General features: G+C 47.3%; 1 protein-coding gene across 1 annotated transcript; it reads right to left on the reverse strand.

The window, feature by feature from the left end:
* Positions 1-8,452: 8,452 nt before the first annotated feature.
* On the reverse strand, positions 8,453-13,584 carry Krt1 (keratin 1). Its single transcript, XM_050130597.1, has 9 exons — positions 12,988-13,584; positions 11,861-12,075; positions 11,483-11,543; positions 11,001-11,096; positions 10,690-10,854; positions 10,455-10,580; positions 9,796-10,016; positions 9,324-9,358; positions 8,453-9,239 (listed from the first exon to the last, which is right to left on the reverse strand). The coding sequence occupies exons 1-9, from the start codon at positions 13,582-13,584 to the stop codon at positions 8,881-8,883; spliced, it is 1,875 nt and encodes a 624-aa protein (XP_049986554.1). The 3' UTR covers positions 8,453-8,880.
* Positions 13,585-17,855: the final 4,271 nt, after the last annotated feature.

A 17,855-nucleotide genomic window follows, 5' to 3' on the forward strand; every position in this document is an offset into this window, starting at 1 on the left:
TAAACTTATAGTAAGAAGCCATACAAAGGTGGAAAATACACAGAGAGTCTGGATTATGTATATTATTGTGTTTCCTTTCAATTGTTTTACTATGAAGGAGCCAAATACAGAGACATTTCATTGTATGGGCTGCTAAGCTAAACCAACATATATATTTTTTAAAGCTATCTTGGCTTTAAAATTTGGGTCTAAGGATTGTTGCTTTGGAAAAGAGGTTCTTCTTTTGTTTCCACAAAGGATGAGAACCTGTGAATTTCTTCCATACTAATGTGGTTTGATGGGCTCAGACCCCCTGAAAGGTCACCATAAACACCCACAAAATTTACTTTGCCCAACAAAAATCAGGAAGAAGTTTGGAGAGAACTACTCTCTAATTCCCTAAATGATTGTTTATAAATGTTTGTTTACATTTAAAGGGGACATGCTGTAGTGATGGATACATTGCATTGGTATGGATCTTAGTTTATTGACACAAATTTAAGGTTTATTGGTACAAAATTTTGATATATATATATCTTATTTTGATTAAGGTATTGCCTTTGTGCAGCTCATTTAAAATATAATGTATAATTAAGAAATATAGGTTAATCGATAATCATCTACAGTAGTTAAACTTGTAGTCATGTTAGTTAGGTTTTCTAGCTATATAAAGATTTTTTCAATTAGATATTCTTCAGATCCTTCAAAAACAGAATATGGCATTTAAAATGTTTTAAGAATTTAGGACTTTTCATGACAATGAGGCATATCTGCTCTTGGCAGCACTAATCTACTTCAAGAGGATGATGGACACTGAAGAGGCTTCCTCATGGAGTTTTTTTAGCCATTTGGGAAAGAAACCGCTCTTGCCTAAACTGCTTGACTGGACTTGCAGAACCCACAGAAAAATGACTGCTGAAGTTGCCTAAAGAAGATGAGACAGTCCTTTGGGTTCCTGATTCATGAAAGAGTCTGCCAGACATTCTGCAGAACATAAAAGAAAGTAACTAACAAACTGCCAATATAGGCGTAACTGTCTTTGAAATTCCCTGCTTCATGGAAAAGTTTGCCAGATACTATGGGCCTGTTGGCTGAAGATGGGTGCACCAGTGTTGGCAGAGGAACTTTGGGTGACTGTCCAGGCAGAAAAATGTCTCTGTCAATTCTAGAGTTTTGGAAGTAGCTTACAATGCATTTCTTGTTTTCTTAGGTAATATTATATCCTTCTGGAGTCTTTGATGGAGTTGAATAGATAGTTATAATTATAGTTTTCCTTAGTTATTATAAAAGTTAAAGTAGATTTAAATATTGTAACTATAATTTTTGCTTGATACCTGTATTGTTTTATGTAATTTTACAATGTTAGAGTTAAAATATTTCTTTTCATTTACACAGAAAAGGGGAAATGGTGTGGGAAGTCCTTCTGTCTATGTGTTGCTTTTATCCATTAATCAATAAAGCTGCTTTTGGCTAATGGTTTAACAGAGTAAAGCTAGGCAGGAAAACTAAACTGAATGCTGGGAGAAAGAAGGCAGAGTCAGGAGCAGCCATGTAGCCACTGCAGGAGACAGATGCCTCCGCTGGAGCCCACTGCAACCATGCTGGTAAGCCACAGCCATGTGGCAATACATAGATTAATAGAAATAGGTTAATTTAATATATATGAGTTAGCCAGAAATACACTTAAGCTATTGGCCAAACAGCATTGCAAATTATATAGTTTCTATGTGGTTATTTCAACTCTGAGTGACCAGGAATGAACAAGTGGCTTCCAACTGTGGGACCAGGTGAAACAGAAACCTATGCCAACAGATATAGATAGATGATAGATAGATAGATAGATAGATAGATAGATAGATAGATGTAGATATTTGAGCCCACTCTATCTTTATTCTAATGAAGACTTTCTGGAGGATTTTAGTTCCTAAAACTCCAAGAACACCAAAGGCTCCAGTTCCATATCATCTTTTGGCTTTCTTTCTCCCTAAGTGCTAGAAAAGAGCCCCTGAGTCAGTGAAAACCTGCAGGTTGGATGGTGGATTGGGCTAAACCACATTGGGATGCTAGAGGTGACAGGTCTGGAAGAGCTGCCAGAACCACAATGTCCAGTGTCTCCAATTGTCTTGGGGCTGACATACTGGGAAGAGGAGGCGACTGGTGATGGGTGGAGAGTGGAGGTGGGAAGCCCAGTCATCTCTGGAGTTAAAGGGCTCATCTCTGTTAGAGAGGTGACTGTATATGAGACATATCATCTTGGAGCAGGAAGACTGTAGCCAACAGCTGAAACAGTGTCTTTTTCCTTCAAGGAAAAAGAATGGCCCAGAGATATTCCCGTGACTTCTTCAGTCAACAAACTAAGGAAAGCAATTCTGTCTTTCTAGCTGTATGACTCTGACGGAGACATCTGGATCTAGGCCAAGGAAGGAGGTGTCTTCAGGCATCTGAAATTCACACAAACTGTGGAAACCAGGTTGTGATGTAACGCCTATGGGTAAGCCAGTCAGGTTCCAAAAGGCTTACCATCTGTGTGGCCTACATTCAAATTCCAGTGGGTGGAGACAGTCAAGAAGACTTAGAAGGAAAGTCCAGAGCATCAGAAAGCCTGAGGAGGGAGAGCGACTGGGTGTACACTTGCTCTTCTGATATACCTAAACACCTTTGGAAGGGTGTTCAAGACACTCAGGACAGTGACTGTCAGAGGAAGGGACAGGAGAATGTTGGCCATGCACCTGTATTCATGGAGTCTGTGACTGCTTAGATAAGTCACAAGTATCCCGTTGCATTAGGCCACCAAGAGATGACATGCTGCAGCTTAGACTTTTGGGGACCCTCACTAGAGGCCTCAAGAGTTTTGCTGAATATTCTTCAAGAAGGCTGGCTCACTCCTTGAAGCTTGAGCAAGGGTTTCTTTTGGAAGTTCTCTGTGGCCCTCAGAATAGTCCTTCTTTCTAAGATGTCTGAGGATTCAACTGTTTTCTCAACATGGGTGGCTAGTTTACATCTGTAGACCTGGTAGGAAATGAACCAGAGCAGAAGCAGCTGCTGACCTCCTACATTGCTACCCTCTCCCCTGCCTGTGCCCAATAGTGTCACCCAGGCTGCAGACATGGAAGGCAGCCTCCTCAGCCTCAACCTCTCACCCTGTTCTGCCTACACCTAGTCTTCCACCAACCCCCTAAGACCTGACTGCTTATTGTCTATGAAATATATATCACCATTTTGGGTGGCTCTGCCATCTTTAAAGACTCAGACTTAGTGTCTATCCTGATGTCTCTTGATTGTGCCCTTGCAATTCTCCCTCTCCAGGAAGAGCCCGTCCAGTCTATTCTGAGTGACCTTTTCTTTTTATTTAAGAGAAGATGGATGTTTCATAGCCACCTCTACTGCACATCTATCTAGACTCTAAAATTAAATCCAGATACATGTCTACAATTTCTGTGTCATTGGGTTTCTTTCCTTCGACAACCAGTTTGTAATAAACTTTGATAATCTTTTCTTACTCAAAACACACAAAGCACGGGAATCCGTTGTGCTTGGTGAGTTCTCACAAAGCACACAAACCGTGTGAATAACACAGGTTTTGAGGTCTTTTTAAGTTTTCCATGAAAGAGAGAATATAGGAAAAGTCTATACCATTCCAATGAGTGGAGTTCTTTAGCTACAGCTTCCCAAATGAAGGGTCTTAAAGCTACAGTATGAAGCGGGTATGACATGTTCTGCCCCACCTCACTTGTACCTAGGACTGGCAGGTGAGTCTGCCTACAGAGGGTCCACATGATACAGGAAATAGACTTTGGAAAGCATCTGCAAGCAAAGAATTTCAGGTGTGGTGCTCCAATCTCCTCTCCTCCCAGAGAAAGTGCCACGTGAAACCATCAAAGTGAGCTGCTTCAGTGCTGAGGCCAGTGCCTGCTTGTGTTTGTGTCTTCAGTTCTGCATCTGGGCCTAAGCAGCACTCAAAAAATCACCTATAGGGTGGACAGGCTTGCAGAGTACTTAGCCCTCAGGGAGGTCACTAGAGAGTCCCACAGTGCTCCTCAGACGGGAGCTCAGAGGCACCACCGTTTGTGCTGTGCAAACTGAAATATCTCAGTTGAGGCAGCCCTTAGTGATCCTTCTCAAACCCGTCTGACCACGCTACTCCCTAGTCCTCGCCTACCACAGCTGTTTCTGTCCATTCACAACCCCCTCAGGCAGATGAGATGTCTCTGAGAACTCAGGCACAAGGCTCTACCCCTCCATTTCCTAATCCAACAGCAGCAATGCAATCCCTCTTTCTCCCACTGGCCCCGTATCTCCTATGAGCCATTAGGTCCCCAAACTCCATGTGAGAGCTTCTGCCCACAGCAACAGTCTGAGCTCCCAGGGGCCAACAGGACCATTATTGGTTTGGGTCTGGGAATCTCTTTGACTTCATTTCTGTCACTAATCTTGTGCTTTGATGTGGGAGTGATTTCTTATTAATAAAGAAACTGCCTAAGCCCCTTGATAGGCCAACCCTTAGGTGGGTGGAGTAAACAGAACAGAATGCTGGGAAAAAGAAGCTGAGTCAAAGAGTCGCCATGATTCTCCCACTCCAGACAGACGCAGGTTAAGATCTTTCCTGGTAAGCGAGCTCGTGGGCTACACAGATTATTAAAAATGGGTTAGATTAATATGTAAGAGCTAGCCAATAAGAAACTGGAACTAGCCGGGCCAGGCAGTGTTTAAAAGAATACAGTTTCCGTGTAATTATTTCGGGCATAAACTAGCCATGTGGGCGGCCGGGTGCCGGGGACGCAGCCTCGCTGCTCCCTCAACAGTGCTTTATGCAATTTCACTCTTCCTTCCCTTGAACGAATCATTGTCTCTTCCTGGAGTGTTTTTCTCTGCTCTGAATAGTTCAGGCATCCCTGAAAACCCTGCCAGCATCACCTTTGGTCACTTTCCTATCTGCCGCTATCTGTGTCTTGTGCGTTTCTATCACGGCTTGGGTCATGGACATTGCAATGATATGTTTCTACACTCCTATCACCCACGTGTCTAAGATTTCTGGGAGCAGAAACCATGTTTCACCCAGAAGAGTGTCCCCAATGCTTGGTTTATCCTCTGAACCATGCTGTTTGTACAGGAAATGTTTATTTGAGCAATCTTAAATCCAGACACCAAATTCTGAACAAGAAGCATACTGAGCTATGATAAATAATAGCATAGCCGAGTGTCTGGAAAGATAGCTCAGTGGGTAAAGGTCTCACTGCATGAAGCCATAAGTTTGGATCTCCAGCACCCACATAAAAGTCAGGCATGGCAGTGCACACCATAAGCTCAGCATTGGGAAGACAGAGATAAACAGACCCTTGGAGTTCACTGACTGACCAGCCTAGCCAAAGTGATGTGCTTCCATTTCTGTAAGAGAGCCTGTCTCAAAAATAAGGAATGATTAGTTATGGAAGATATCAATGTCAACCTCTGACCTACACACACACACACACACACACACACATACAACATGAGCACATACACACCAAACCACCACACTAGAGTGTAACAGAGTCTAAAACATACAGGCTAAGTGCAAGAGCATGTGGTGTCCTTGAAAGGGTGGTGTTATAGCCAGTGAGCCCAGAGGTCAGGTCTTTCACACAGTCCTCAGAATCACCCACCAATTATTATTCTAAGTCTACAAGTACCCAGGTGGCATGTTTTGTGATGGATTTGGGGATCTTGATGACAAGGTGGGGCGGCTCTGGCAGTTCAGTCAGTGAAAACAGAGGTTACTTCACAAGCTAATGCAAGCACACTCAGTGACACACCCACTCCTTATGTGGTTAGTTCACACAGATCAGTCATCAGGAGGCGCAACCTCTTTTCACTCTGCACACACTGGTAAAATGGATCCCACCACTCTACAGTGCTCCACAGTCTCTGAGCAGAACGCCACCTTCTCCCTCTTTGCCATTCCCCTTTGCAGATTGTATGTCTCATGTGTGTGAGTTTGTGTTGGTGCATGTGTACATGTATATGTGTGTGCATACTTACAGAGGCCAGAGGTCAACACCTTCTATTTTGAAACAGTCTCTCACTGAACCTGGAACTCACCCACTTGGCAAGCTGGCTGGTGAGTGAGTCCCAGAGTTCCTCCTGTCTCCTCACCTCCCCCTCCCCACCCAGTGCTGGTGTTATAGAGACTGTTGCTGCACCTGGATTTAATGTGAGTGCTGGGATCCAAACTCACATCCTCCTGTGTGTGCTGCAAGCCCTTTTCCTAATAACCCAGCACCCAGCTCCCTCCCACCCTGTAATAGCCTCTATTTCTATGTAACAGTCACAATTACATGCTTTCCTCTCTTGGTGTCTATCCTCCACCAATGGAGATAATACTCTCTTATCCATTTTACCTAAGAGACAACTGAGAAGCGGGATAGCCAAAGAACTCATTCAAGGATCTACTCCTCCTGGAATAAGTTCTTCACCTGCCCTTTAGGTATCAGAGTGAGTAGACACAGGTACTCGTTCAAAGTTCCTCATTATTCCCATTGTTATGAACACTTTTCAAACTCCCACATCAGTCCAGGCAGCAAGAAATCTACTGGAGGAGATATTTCTTCCAGCTGAACACAGAATGGAAGTGACCTCGAAGTGGAGACATGGAAATTTCCACAAGGGAATGCACAAGCCATGCCAAGAAAGAAACACTGCGTGCCAGGGTTGTCAGTCTGCAGCATTTATTAGGGAGCTGTGTAAAGCGGTGATCGAAGCATCCTGAGGTACAGGTGATAGCAAGACGAGGACCGTCCCTCTCCAATAAGTCAGCCAGGAGCAGATCAGTCTAGCCAGTTTTGTATGGGAGCTTGAGGAATCAGTTTCAGGGCAGGGGCCAGTTGTTACCTGTTTAGCAAAGGGATTAACTTCTCAGTGCTTTTGAGCACCAACATAAACAGTTCAGGGGAGCAGCTGAGGCTCAGTTCTGCAGGGAAAGCAAGCAGCTGCCTAGTGGCTTGATGACAGAGCAGTCAACACACTCTGTGTCCCAGAGTGAGGACACAAAGAGCCCTGGAAGAACTGGTCCTACAGAAGTAATGACTGCATAGGAAGGGGAGAGCTCTCTCCCCTGGCCCATCTGAAGCTTCCTTGGCTGAACCTGGAGAGAGGAAGACATTTATAACTAGAAGCTAGGAAAATTGTGTTTAGAAAAGTTAACTGACTATTCATGGTTTTTGGAACCATCAAGAAGGTGGTAATTTGTTGGTTCTTTTAAATAAGCATTTATTGGGCTGTCTAGAATTCAATAAGCAACGTTAACAATGGCTAGCTCATCACCACCACCATCATCATAGTCTTTAAAAGGGTATTTAACAGTCTACAGAGGCTTGAGTGAAATCAGGGACCATATAGGTTGACCCTTTGCATATACGCTATGGTTATATTTATATATATATGTATATATACATATGTATGTGTATATACATATATATGTATATATACATGTATATATCTTGGTATTCTTGTGAGACTCCTAATAGTGGGAGCAGAGACTGTCCCTGGCTCTTTTACCTGCTTTTGGGAACTTTTTCCTCCTACTGGATTGTCTCGTCCATCCTTGATATGAGGGTGTGTGCCTAAACTTACTGTAACGTGCTATGTCGTATTTGGTAGATATACCTGGAAGACCTGCTTTTCTAAAGGAGGAATGGGTCTGGGTGAGAGGGGAGGGAAAGAGACTTGGAGGAAAGGAAGAGGAAGTGGAAACTGCAGTAGGGATGTAATATATGAGAAGAAGAATAAACAAATAAGCAAATTTTATAAACCGAAGCAGGGAGGTGTTCACTATGGCTGAGCTATAGTTCATTTGTCTTATTCAGTCCCATGAGGAAGATGCAGTTTTATATCCCTAATGCAGAGCTACCAAAACTAAGATCTGTAACTTGTGCATTTTAACCTAACTAATAAGATTCCAGCTTGAGCACGTCCATATGCTGTGCCCTCACTACTTCGCAAGTTTGATCTGTGCGCCTAGATTGTCACTTCTTAAATTGGGCAAAGCTTTGGCTGGTGGCCTGCAAGCGATGGGAGAGGGAGCGGTACTTATCTGACTGCTATCCCCCCAGTGGGATTGGCACTCCTTCTCAGGCCACAGTTTGTATTGTGGTTGCTGTAGCTGTCGATCCTCATCATGGTCCACAGGAACAACTTCTTTTCCAGGCAGGACTTTCCTGTCTTCCCCATGCGGGTCCCCTTCCCCACCTGCTCATTCTAAGAAAGCCTTCTCACATGAATATAGCCTCCAATACGCCCAGCTATTAGGACAGAGCGTGTGCCCTGGGCTTCCACCTGATCTGCCTCCCTTCTCAGAATCTCCCCATCCCAACTCCCCACGAGTCATTTGGTCGAGCAGCCTTTCAGTCACACAAAGCATTCGTTCACCCTCCACCCCGTCGTAAACAAATAGACTGAAGCTGATTGAGAATTTCAAATGCAGTTTATTGCAGCAAAACGAAGAAAAAGGAGAGGTTCAGAGTGCTCCATAAAAGACAAACGACTCGCAAACACCGTATGTACAAAACCAAAGCAGCTGAGCGGGCTGCAGGATACAGGATGCTATGGGGCGGTCCAGAGCACTGAGTGCTTTGGGCACAGCAAAGAAGCTCTGGGTCTGACGTCCTCTTTGAAATGTCGTGTAGGTGGTGGCAGTTCTGAGTTGTTACTCCAGCAAAACGTAAAGTGGGGTCGTTGTCAGGGGACTCAGATACTGAGAACTTCTTTGGAGGCAGAGCAGGGGGCGAGAAGGGGGGAGCGCAGGGGAAATAGGCTGAATCGGTGCCATTCATCATAGCTCTCTCTCCAATAAGACTAGATCTTGGTCTTGCCAGCCATATTTGGTGGTGATGGAAAGGGAGAGCTAATGGGGTGGTGAACACCTCTCTATCTGGTCCCCCTGGAGTAACTAGTGGAAACGAACTTCACGCTAGAACTGCCACTAGATGACTTAACGCCCCCGGAGCTAGATCCTCCACGGCCTCCTCCAGAGGAACCGTAGCTGCCTCCGGAGCTGCCACCGCCCCCTCCAGAACCACCTCTGTGGCCCCCACTGCCGCTGCCGCCACCGCCGGAGCCACCATAGCTGCCGCCGCCACTTCCGGAGCCGCCGCCATAGCTGCCACCTCCAGAGCCGCCGCCGTAGCTGCCGCCGCCTCCAGAACCATAACTTCCACCTCCGGATCCGTATCCGCCGCCACCTCGGCTACTGCTTCCGCTGATGCTGGTGTGGCTGGTGCTCACCGCTGCAGAGAGACTCGGTTACACCCCACCCCACTCAACTCGTTTCCCATCCCGCACCATGCTCTGAGAAACCCGCTTGTACTTACACACGCTCACGTTGGGGGTGCACTCTCCAGACATCCTGTGGGAAACAAATCAGACCCGTTAGGACACCGCATCCTCTCATACCCCTTCCCATGGAACATATCCTAGACGTCTTAACAATGCTCTTCATGAGAAAGCTGCTCCTTAGGCTCGTGCCTCCCAAGCCTGTCGGGTTTCTCAGCCTGAGTCCAAACAGGCAGAGATCTCCCTAAATCGGACAAGGTGCTCACAGCTAGCCGATGGGACTCAGTTATAAAGGCTGTGTCAAGAGATCCAGCCCAGCCCAATGAATTGCTCCATTTCAAATGTTAAAGAGGAATGGGGAGACAGGCAGGGAGCAAGTCAGAAAAAATAGAGTGGGGAGGAAAGGAAAAGGAAAAAGAAAAGCATAGAGCATGTGATCACAGTCCTTGCTTCCCAAGCCCAGGACAAATGGCCATCAGGAAGGAATCCCTAAGAAGTGACCTTCCTCACCTGATCTCCTCTCCTTCCAGGAGGGTCCTGTAGGTGGCGATCTCCATGTCCAGGGCCAGCTTGGTGTTCATCAGCTCCTGGTAGTCGCGCAGCAGCCGGGCCAGTTCCTCATTGGCCTGTGTCATGGCGTCCTCCAGCTCGTTCAGCTTGTTCTGGGCGTCTTTGAGAGCGCTCTCACCACGCTGCTCGGCTTCACTGATGTTCTGCTGCATGTGTGAGATCTGAGAACAGAAGAGAGCACGTTACATGGGCGGGCGCACAGTCCCTAATGTCACCTTGATCTTCCCATCAGGTTAGCCTCCTGCCCTCCACGGGCCAATGCGCTGAGGCACACAGGACCACCGGCCCTCGGGTCACCTTAGCCGCCATACAGTTCTTCTCCTGGGCCTGTCCTAAGACTCTGAACCTTCTGCCCACCTCTCCTCCCTCCTCTGCTCCTGTTTGCTCTGATCACGGGCTAGTCCATTCATTGTGACCATCTCCTCTCTACTGGGTCATTTTCACAAACTTCCCTTTAGAGCATCGCACGTGTGCGTTGAGTGCGGGGAGCTGATATAGTCCCCAAAAAGAATAGAGGAGGCAGAGTAGTGTTGGTAAGGACTGCAGGCCTCAAAATCAGGAAAAGTCTCCCCTATGACATTTTGTGAAACTGAGGGTACCTGCTTCTTGGCACCATCAATTTCGGATCGAAGTCTCTGAATGACTCGGTTCAGCTCAGAAATCTCCATCTTGGAAGTTTTCACACTGTCGCCGTGTCTGCCAGCTGTGACCTGCAGCTCTTCATACTAAAGAAGACACATTAGTTCAGTTAGTTGTGGGCACACACACATGTCAGCCGGCACAGGACACCGCACCAGACCTTCCAGAGAACCTACGAAGTTTGCACAAGCTTACCTTGCTCTGATAAAATGTCTCAGCTTCTGCCTTGCTCCTCTGGCAGATGTCATCATACTGGGCCTTGACTTCGGAGATGATGCTGTCCAAGTCCAAAGTGCGGTTGTTGTCCATGGACAGGATGACATTGGTCTCGCTGATGTGAGTCTGCATCTGAGACAATTCCTGAAGGATTGAAAAGTCCAGTGAGTCTCACAGAACAAAAAACCAACTTAGAGGGAAGGCTCAGGAGTTGGAAGGAAAGCACTCTGCAGAGCGGTGGGGTCAGGACTCAAGGACCTCCATCTAGGGTTTGAAATTCAGGAGTTTACCTCGCGGTAGAGCGCTGTGAGGAAGTCGATCTCCTGCTGCAGGTTGTCCACCTTGGCCTGGAGCTCTACTTTGCTCATATAAGCCGCATCCACGTCCTGGAGGAACAAAGGTATCATAAAGCCACGTTCTTTCCAGGGCAGGCCTCCTCTCTAACCATGAAGGAGTTCTCCAAGTGGAGTTGGACTTAAGATCCGCTCCCCTTTTCTGCAGTTAGATCGCAGTTCTAGGCTGTTCCATCTCCTCATACCACAGGAAGCCTGCCTGGCTTGCTGAGAACTTGCCTCCCCACTCACTATGTATAGGTGCTGAAAACCAAGGATCAACTGAGGCCTGGACTAGTATAGGTCCATAGAAATGAGAGAAAAGTTCTCTACCGCCAGATATTCAGCAGGCTACCTGCCTGATTCTCCACAACATGGCTTCCTTCTGCCATGACCTTTATTGTTTCCCAGATGAATTCCACCCCACAGAATCTGCTCACCTTCTTGATGGTCACAAACTCATTCTCTGCATTTGTCCTCTTGTTGATCTCTTCCTCGTACCTGCAGGGAAGCGTGACTGATTAGGCAATTAAAGGAGGTTGAGGCTTGAACCTCGTGTTCTACCGATGGCTGCCTCCCTTCACAAGCAATGAGCAATGGCGTCTTGCCACCCCTTTCTTCTGAGCACTAAAATCATTAAACTATCCATCTTCTGAGAAGATGAAGAGACTTTTTTGCTTTTTGTTTTTTAATGCCCAATTGATTTGCCCCAAAATGAAAGAAAGCCTTTGTTACATAAATCATATTCTTAGAGATCGCTTTCTGGAAATCTTTTGGATAACTATTGAGTCAGCATACACCCGCCTAGGCTCCCTTACTTGTTCCTGTAATCTTCCACCAAGTCCTGCATGGTCTTCAGTTCCGAATCCATCCGTGATTGGTCACTCTTCAGTTGGTCCACTTGCCTTCTGAGGTTGCTAATATATGACTCAAAGTAGGGATCTAAATTGTGGGTCCTAGTTGAGGTGTCCACTTGCTGCAGCAGCTCCCATTTGGTTTGCAGCACCTGGTTCTGCTGCTCCAGGAAGCGCACCTAGGAACCAAAGATCCATTACCCCAACGGCAGGAGCGGGCCACCGAGCAAGACCAGTGCCTCACTGGGAAAAGAACTTCAATTCCCATTTGACAACAAGAGGCTTAGGGAGAAACCCATCGAGGTGACATCAATCTCTGAGCAAAACACAACCCATGAGTTAATCCAGAGATGCCCTGGAAGGAAGGAACTGTATAACACAATAGTATAGCACACCCAAATTACTGGAATCATCCTCTGAAATGGACATATGATACTTAGGATGTTTGCCTTCCAGTTGTTATTAGGCAGATAGAAACTTGCATCACTGGGATACATACACAGTTCAAAAGTATGTTAGGAAAATAACAAATTGGATTTGAAGCTTATTGTGCCTAAATTTATATTGACATTATTGATAAATTAGCAGAAAAGTCAAAAGTGGTTCGTGTTTTTCTAGACCTGAATATGTGTATTTTAAAAATCTCCCTCCTGATCCAATGCTTATGGGAAATTGCCAGGGGATAGAGATCCCTTTGACAGCACAAGGTATTTGGCGCCAACTTACTCCATCCTTTCTGCTACTCCACAGGCACATTTTACGGCCAGGAAGACCCTTATGGGTTTCTTATTTGCACCCTAGAAAGTTCCATTAGCCCTATTTCTATGTAATCTTCAGTCAAACTTAGTTCAAGAGCTCAATAAAAATGGAACTGAAGGTCATACAGGCTCATCTCTGGATTCCCTTTCCCCAGTAACTTGTTCACTAGCATCATTTCTGAGCATACTTTTAGCACATGTCCCAGAATTCCATTCTACATATCCTTTTAGCCATCAAATGCAGACACAAGGCTAAGCCTACCCCATCTTGCCGCTCAGTCCCACAGCCTAAGAGCAGCTAGCTCTCCCTAAACCCCAAGCAGGTGAACTCACCTTGTCAATGAAAGAGGCAAATTTGTTGTTGAGTGTCTTGATCTGCTCTCTCTCATGAGACTTCACTTTTTGAATCTCAGGGTCGACTTCCACATTGAGAGGTTGCAGGAGGCTCTGGTTGACAGTGACTTCCTGGATGCCACCAGGGGGGCAGACAGGCCCAAAACCACCCCCAAATCTACCACCACCAAAACCACCTCCACTGCCAAAGCCACCACCACCAAAACCACCACCACCAAAACCACTACCACCAAAACCACCACTACCAAAACCACCACCACCAAAACTACCACCCCCAAAGCCACCACCACCAAAGCTCCCACCACCCATGCCACCACCCATGTGTCCACCTCCAGCCACACTCATGGAGATGCTCCTGCCGCCTCCAAGGTTAATCAGACTTTTACTTCCAAAGCCACCACCAGAACTCCCACAGAAGCCTCCTGAAAATCTCCCGCCACCGCCTCCTCCACTGCGGCGCACAGAGCTGCTGGTGGATCTGCGCTGGAAGCTGACAAGGCCTGCAGAACCCGAGCTGAAGCCTCTGCCACCCCCAAGCCGGCAGGTAGACCTGCTGCTACTACACTGTCGACTCATGTTGGCTTAGAGAGAAGAGCAAAGACAAGAGAAGAAAGGAGCTGAGACCTTCTCTGCCTTGAGCCCAGTGCCATGCCCTTATATACTGGGAGGAAATTGGGCTTGGTCCTCAGAGTCAGCGGAGATGCAGAACCCGCAGAGGGTTTGGCTTGCCTGCAGCCATACAAGAATTTTACGAGCCTCAACAATACGATAAACACTACACACCTAGCTCCCAGGATGGGCTCTCAAAATTGCTGTGCAGACAAGATTGACTCGTGTGGTAATCATTTTATCTGACAGGATCTCTCTTCAAGTGTTTGTGGCTTTGAGAAACCAGGACCCCATATTGACTCCTTGGTGTTCTGGACAGGATCCCCCCAACCCCGCACAAAAGTCTGCCTGCCTGTACTCTCACCTGTCACTGGGTGCTGCAGAGTAGCAGGTGCACTTCCTCGAGCATGGATCCCTAAAGGAGCCCTCGTTTTTCATAAGTCGTCCTTTCAAACCCCAGCACTTATCAAATCACACCTCCTGGAACAGAGTAAAGGCCCTGGAAGCTAGAAATCCAATGTTTGCTAAAGTTGGCCTCTACAGATGCTCTGCACTGATTGACAGAGAAGGCGCCGCCACCGAGCAGGCCAGATGGACAGATGGTCTGGGAGCTCCTGAGGCAAGCGCTGAGTTCTTTCCTAAGCTTCCTAGCTGTTCCTTTTCAAAGACAAACCAGGGCAGGAAATGGGCATAAGAGGCCAGCAACTGAAGCAGGTGCCACGCGAATGCCAGTCTTGTGGAGATGAGTGGGCACCTAGTACATGCGGTAAAGCAAAGTGGGAAAGTTGAGGCATGACAGTTGGTTTGGAAGGGAGGGCAGTTACAGAAATCTGGAAAATCTGTCCTGCGAGGTTCACAGTTTCTGGAGTCAGCGACAACAGCTATTAAGGAGGACAGGACTTGGGGGGCGGTGTAAAAACAAGTCAGAAACGGGTCATGTGCCGGGAAATGTTTTATGGTTTATACGCAGAAGTTAATGTTCATAGCAACTTTGAGAAAGATATTAGTCTACCCATTTTTAAATGAGAAAACTGAGGCATGAGGGTTGGAAAACTTCCCCACATCTCCAGAGCTGCTAAGTGGCCCCATGGAATGTGAGCTCAGAGCACCTAGCTAAACACAGTGTATAAGATCCTAATCCATGTTTTGTATGTCAGCGTGCAACTGAGTACATACTGGGCAGCATGAGACGCTATCCTGCTATGGAGGGCTCTGAATGAAAAACGAGTTTATCTTTTGAGTCCTTGGATCCTGGCACTTGGAAAAATATTGTTTCAAATCACTCTAAGAAGAGGAGCGTAGAGATGAGGAACACTGCTCTGTCTAGGTGTCGTCGTGGGCATGTGCGTCGAACCTGGCCAGGGGCCTTCCTGAAGAGCAGCTGATCGGTATTTACAGACAATAGTGACACCGAGATCTGGAAAGACCTGAACCTCCACAGATGATCATTTTAAAACTTCTTAGAAGCCTGGCATGCTCCCCACACTCGATGCAAATGGAGGCAAAGACACCTTAGCGAGGCTTCTGGCTCCTTGTGAGCGTGTGGGAACTCCCCTGTGCATAAGCAAGCTCTGAAGGAGAGGGGCGTCTCTAAAGACCATCCCCCCAGTCTCTGGCAGCTCCGAACCAGGCAATTGTGCCAGCCCTCTGCAACCAACCCATCAAGCTTTCTCTTGTATGTTTGCCTGCTCTCCTCCAAGAAGTCCCCCAGCCTGTCCTCTGTCCCCCACTCCTCCCGTTTCCATAGCACTGTCTTCTGGAACTCTGTCCCAGTGCCTGCATCCTTGGGCTGCTAAACTCTCCATCTCTTTAGGGAATGAGTAATTGGTTCTTGGGAACAATGGGGACTGGAGTGGCCTTGGCGTGCTAATGACTTGCCTAATCGTCTCTGACAGGCAATCAAAACTCTTTTAGTCCAGCATACTCCCTTATGAGACATATCATTCGGCACAATCGATTCCTTCTAGCATTTTGGAGGGGTGTGCATCTCTGTCTGCATGCTCGTGTATGTGAATGTGTGTGAGAGCCAATGACAGATCTTTCTAGTGAACCCTGCTTTCCTAAGCAACCAACAAAGAGAAAGCCAGGTGATGGTGCCAATTTATAGCTCCGTAAGCACATTCCAGCAGGGACCCTGAGAAGACACAAAAGCACCCTCAACTGAAGTTCCCATGGTTCCCACAGGACACATACCAAAGTTTATTTCCCACCAGGCCATTGAACCCACAATATGAAGCTGAAAGCTGAGGTCTGGAGAGGGTTTAACACATTCCAGCTAGGACAAGACACGGGTGGAACCAGACCCTGGGCTTTCTGCTGACCTTCCTCCTAACCTGAAGAAGTACAGAGAAAGTAAGTGGACCTGGGGACTATTCCCAGCCTCTGGTGCTCAGAGACTGTGCCATCAAGCCTGCCTCCCACAGAAGTGAGAACATGGCACAGCGGAGATTGTAAAGTCTGTTCCTAGGAATGCTCCAGTTTCTGAATCAAACCCCTGTTCCCTGTCCACCGCTCATTTTTAACCCTCGAGGGTAGGAACTGCAGCACTGCCAGCGAGCCACGGCTAATTCCTAGGATGTCCTCGGATGTGGGATACTTTAAAAACACCTGTGAAACAAAGGCATAAGCCCCCACACTCCGAGAACACATGAATGAAGAGGAGACGCAGACCAGACTTCTGGAGGTTGTATCTCATGTAGCTGGTACTGACAGGTACTGGCCCCACTTTAAGGAAAAGATAGCAGGTTCATAGAGGTTGAAGTGTGTACCCTGGGTCACCAGATGGTAACTGACAAGCCAGACTTGTTCGCTTCCAGAGCCAAACCTCTTGACCTTGGCCAGGCTGTTACCTGCTTCACGTGTCCCTTCTCCATTCAACCTCAAGCAGTGATCCTTCCTCTCTGTGCTTTGTCCAGCCCTCTTCTTCCCCCTTCCTCTCGGTCTCATTTTCCCAGTTCATTTCTTCTTTTTCTGATAAGGCTTTCCAGTATCCTGTCAACTTGTTGCAAAGCCCATGCCACAGACAGGCTTTAGGACCACACACACATGCACATGCACACACAAGCACGCACATGCACACACATACACACACACGTACACACACACACACACACACACACACACACACACCTCGCATCCTGATTAGCTACTCTAGACTCTCATTTCAGTCTGTCTGTAATAACCAACGACTCAGCTGGTTGGTGGTCAGCCCAGACCTCACCTCCTCCAGGGAGGTTTCCTTGATTAACATGCTGCTATTCTGTTGGGCTTTTTCCCCTGAACTAGGTTACAGCCTTAGCCGAGCATATGCTGGTGTGGTGGCTCTTTTGCAGGTGTGTGCCTGTGTGCTCGCTCACCAGTGCTAATCCTCCAGGTCTTAGGGGCTTCTGGGCCTGCTCTATGGGACCCAGCAATAGCACAAGCTGAGGGCCTTCCAGAACATCTGCACAGGCCTTTCTCCATCCTCCACCCCCACCCCACCACCCCCCACCCCCACACCACTGCCAAGACAAGCTTTGGGGCACAGCAGGGGCAGGTGTGGTGATGTTTTGAGAGCTTTTTGAGGGATGGGACCAAGAAAAGAATTAAGAGAAACATGCAATGACAAGCCACCCAGCCCTGAGGGACTCTGCCGGGCTGTGGGAGACAGAAATTTCAGGGGAGTGGGAAAGCTGAAGCCTGGGAGGAGTGCAGGGAGTCACAGACAATGGGGAGGCGGGGTGAGATGTTGAAAGCTCACAAATGGCTGAGGAGGGGCCAAGGCTTTTTAATGCAAGATGGAAAGGGGCAGAGCTAGGGGAAGACTCATTGAAGGCAGGCAGCAAAGAGGACAGCCCCCAGGAGTCACTGCTGGGCAGTGGGGGAGCCACCAGAGGCCTATGTAGGAGAGAGAGACAGTGGTGCTGTGTCGCTCTGTACTGGGGTGGGGGTGGAGGAGGCCACTGCCACACTCCTGGTGTCACATTTCCAGCTGTTTGACCCTAGGCATGTCACCAATCCTCTCTGAGACTAAGTTTCCTCATTTGTAAAATCGGGACTAAATTACCTTCCAAGGAAACTACAGGGTGTAGGAGGTAGCTAGAGAGAAGAAAATCAGTAGGCCTTGCATTTGGAAGGACCCGAAAGCTGATATAATCACGGGGGAGAATTTAGTACAAGCCCCTTGCTAAAAATTGTCAAAACCCTAAGGTTTAATGTCTTGAAACTCCCCAGGGCTTGGGAAGACCACCAGTCTGTCA

This window comes from Alexandromys fortis, unplaced genomic scaffold (genome assembly GCF_014885135.2).
Source record: "Alexandromys fortis isolate MF-2015 unplaced genomic scaffold, M_Fortis_MF-2015_v1.1 scaffold_348, whole genome shotgun sequence".
Lineage (NCBI taxonomy): Eukaryota > Metazoa > Chordata > Mammalia > Rodentia > Cricetidae > Alexandromys > Alexandromys fortis.